The sequence below is a fragment of the Panthera pardus genome, unplaced genomic scaffold, assembly GCF_024362965.1.
Source record: "Panthera pardus isolate Hobbes unplaced genomic scaffold, ASM2436296v1 HiC_scaffold_8, whole genome shotgun sequence".
NCBI classification, from domain to species: Eukaryota; Metazoa; Chordata; class Mammalia; order Carnivora; family Felidae; genus Panthera; species Panthera pardus.
The window spans coordinates 157,004,529-157,007,658 of record NW_026527013.1 but is presented as its reverse complement, the minus strand read 5'-3'; the positions used below and the strand labels follow the sequence as shown (position 1 = coordinate 157,007,658).

The window sequence follows — 3,130 nt, the reverse complement described above, 5'->3', positions numbered from 1 at the left end:
GATAGAGCTTACTTTAAACACCTCACACTGATATAATTACCTCCATAAAACCCGATCTCCAAAACATCCCCCTTTGAAGTATTACAATGCCATGACTTCAACATATTAATTTTGAGTGAACACAACTCAGTCCAAGACAGCTAATTACTTGCTTGTCAGACAATGAAACCTTACCACATGGTATGTATGATTAAGGGCCACAAACCAACTTGCATAGCATTTGCTTCCCAAGTACCTGACTTGATCTTTCAGAATAACCATAACTTTTGGAATATGGTTCAGGATTATACTGCCCAAGTTCTTACCGTGTCCTTATATTTACTAGCCAGACATCTTTTGTGTTTTTCTTGTTGGTCGTGGCGTCACAGTTATATTTTTCATTCTCTATCCCATGAAGCCATGGCTCATGCTCTTCCTAACTTAAATTGATTATGCCTTAGAAAGCATTACTATCACGGGAATTTATACAGGAATTGTATTTTAATTGCAGAACTATTTTTGAAAGAGTAGACAACTGCTGGATTTCAAATATTGAAATTACTATGTATCAATCTCTGCTAATTGCTGTATCTTAAACATTCTGCCAATACCTTCCTTTATTTTATAAAATGTTGTCTCTGAGTCCTGATGGCAGAAAAATATACAAATTTATTTCCATTCATTCAGAATATTTAATATAATTATATTACAAGTATGTCCACTATTCAGCTGGTCAGAAGTTATTTTCATTTTCTTGTGTAGCATTGACTTGCGATGCCAGAGGGAGGAAAGTAGAATGAGCTTTCTTGGGAGCTAGGAAAGTGTGAAGATGAAAAGGATGCCCTTGAGCATGTTTATGAATCCTGGTAAATATTGGATGAGACGATTTCTCGGGTCCCTTTAAACTCAGTTATTTTATTATTCTACAGATTTTCATGAAGTTCGCTCTTTTTCAAGCATCCTCTTCAGAGCAGCTTTGACTTCTTTGTTCCTCAGACTATAGATCAGAGGATTGAGCATGGGATTGAAAAGGCTGTGGAACAGGAGGAGATATTTCTTCTGCTCCTTGGGGTTCCCATTACGGGGCCCAACATACATTATAATGGCTGTGCCATAAAAGAGTCCAACCACACAGAGGTGGGATGAACAGGTGGAGAAGGCTTTCTGGCGCCCCTCCCCTGATTGAATCTTTAGGATGGCACATAAAATATAAATGTAAGATATCACAATGGAGGAGAATGGTCCTACCAACACAGATACTGCCCCAGCCAAAACCATAGTCTCATTAATGTGGGTATCTGCACAGGCAAGTTTGAGGACAGCTATAATTTCACAAAAAAAGTGGTTAACTTTCTGGGGTCCACAGAAGGGCAATGGTATGAGTAACACTAGATGTACTAGGGCTAGGAGAACTCCTAAAATCCAGGAAGTCAATGCCAGGGTGATGCAGACTCTCCAGCTCATGATGACAGAATATCGGAGCGGGTGGCAGATGGCCACATACCGATCATAGGACATCACCACCAGGAGAAGACATTCAGTATGAGCAAAACTCAAGAACAGAAAGGTTTGTGTCATGCAGCCAGCAAAGGAGATGGGCTTGTCTGAATTCACGAGGTTTACCAGCATCTGGGGCACCGTGTTGCAGGCATAGGCTATGTCGACGATGGCCAGGTGGGAGAGGAAGAAGTACATGGGGGTGTGCAGTCTGGAGTCCAGCCAGATGAGTCTCAGGATGAGCCCGTTCCCCAGCAGGGTGAAGGCATAGAACAGGGAGAAGAGCCCAAAGAGAAGCATCTGAATCCTTGAGTTGAGAGGAAATCCCAGTAGGATGAACTCTGTGACAGAGGTCTTATTTCTCCCCATTTCTGTGTGAGACAGTGGGGCTCCCAAGCCTGAATGCCTGAGGGAAGGGTTTAAACATGATGGACCTGTGTTTGTCGTTATTTCCTAAGAAAATATCTTCAAGGATGCTTTTGTCCTATTAGTTACTTACTAAGTGAAAATTATGCATTCCAAATGAAACAGAAGGAAATTTTTTCACTTCAATAAGCTAAATGCTAATATTCTGTTAAAATATTCAGTAAATCTGGGATGCCTGGGTGGCTCAGTTGGTTAAGTGGCCGGCTTCGGCTCAGGTCATGATCTCACAGTTTGTGGGTTCGAGCCCTGCGTCGGGCTCTGTGCTAATAGCTCAGAGCCTATAGCCTGCTTCAGATTCTGCATCTCCCCCGCTCTCTGGCCCTCCCCTGCTCATGCTCTGTGTCTCTCTGTCTCTCAATAATAAATAAATGTTTAAAAAAATTAATAGTATTCAGTAAATCTTATGTTTCTTTCCAAACCAACTTTCATCACGGTTCAAATGTTAATACTTAAGTGGTCTTCATAGGAGCGGGTACTTTCCTCAGTTTGGAATGATTCTATCAGAGGTTTGCCCATGCATATTCTCAGATTGCAGTATGCATATCTCCATACGTGTGAATTTGTACTGATGTCTCTTAGCTAGAATATATCTAGAATATGAGGATGGGAAGAAGGATAAGGTGAATGTCAGAAAAGCTTCCATCAGGTTTTCTCATGAGTTTTTGCCTTCAATATATAAATTATTTGTTAGCCTTGTGATCTTCACTGACAGCATAATCTTGAACAAAGTGAGAGAATGGCAGGCTGTTTGCAACAACTCTGGCCAGGTTTCAAATGGAGACCTTTGTCTTTTGACTCTTGTACCCACGATGTTCTATTCTGATTGTGCTATCTCATTATCAGGATGTTACCCCACCACCCCTCTTATACTCTATGTTATATTTACATTCTGTATCTATCTACCTACCTATCTATATTCCTACACTAATTTAAGGACTCTTGAGTCCTTATTTTATTACGTGCAGTGTGTTTTCTATATTATTCTATTCCATTATTTAGTAAGAATTTTGGTTAGGGGGTTCCTGGGTGGCTCAGTCAGTTCAGTGTCTGACTCTTAATTTCAGCTCAGGTCATGATCTCACAGTTTCATGACCCCACATCAGGCTCTGAGCACTGACCACATGGAGCCTGCTTGGGATTCTCTCTCTCTCCTTCTCTCTCCGCCCCTGCACCACTTGTGTTCTGTCTCTCTCAAAATAAATAGACTTAAAAAATTTTTTTTGAAATG

At 40.9% G+C, this 3,130-nt stretch overlaps 1 protein-coding gene across 1 annotated transcript; it reads right to left on the bottom strand.

Annotated features, from left to right (window-relative positions):
- Positions 1-912: 912 nt before the first annotated feature.
- LOC109269196 (olfactory receptor 2A25) lies at positions 913-1,848 on the bottom strand. The gene has a single exon (XM_019453077.2). The coding sequence runs from the start codon at positions 1,843-1,845 to the stop codon at positions 913-915; it is 933 nt and encodes a 310-aa protein (XP_019308622.1). The 5' UTR covers positions 1,846-1,848.
- Positions 1,849-3,130: the final 1,282 nt, after the last annotated feature.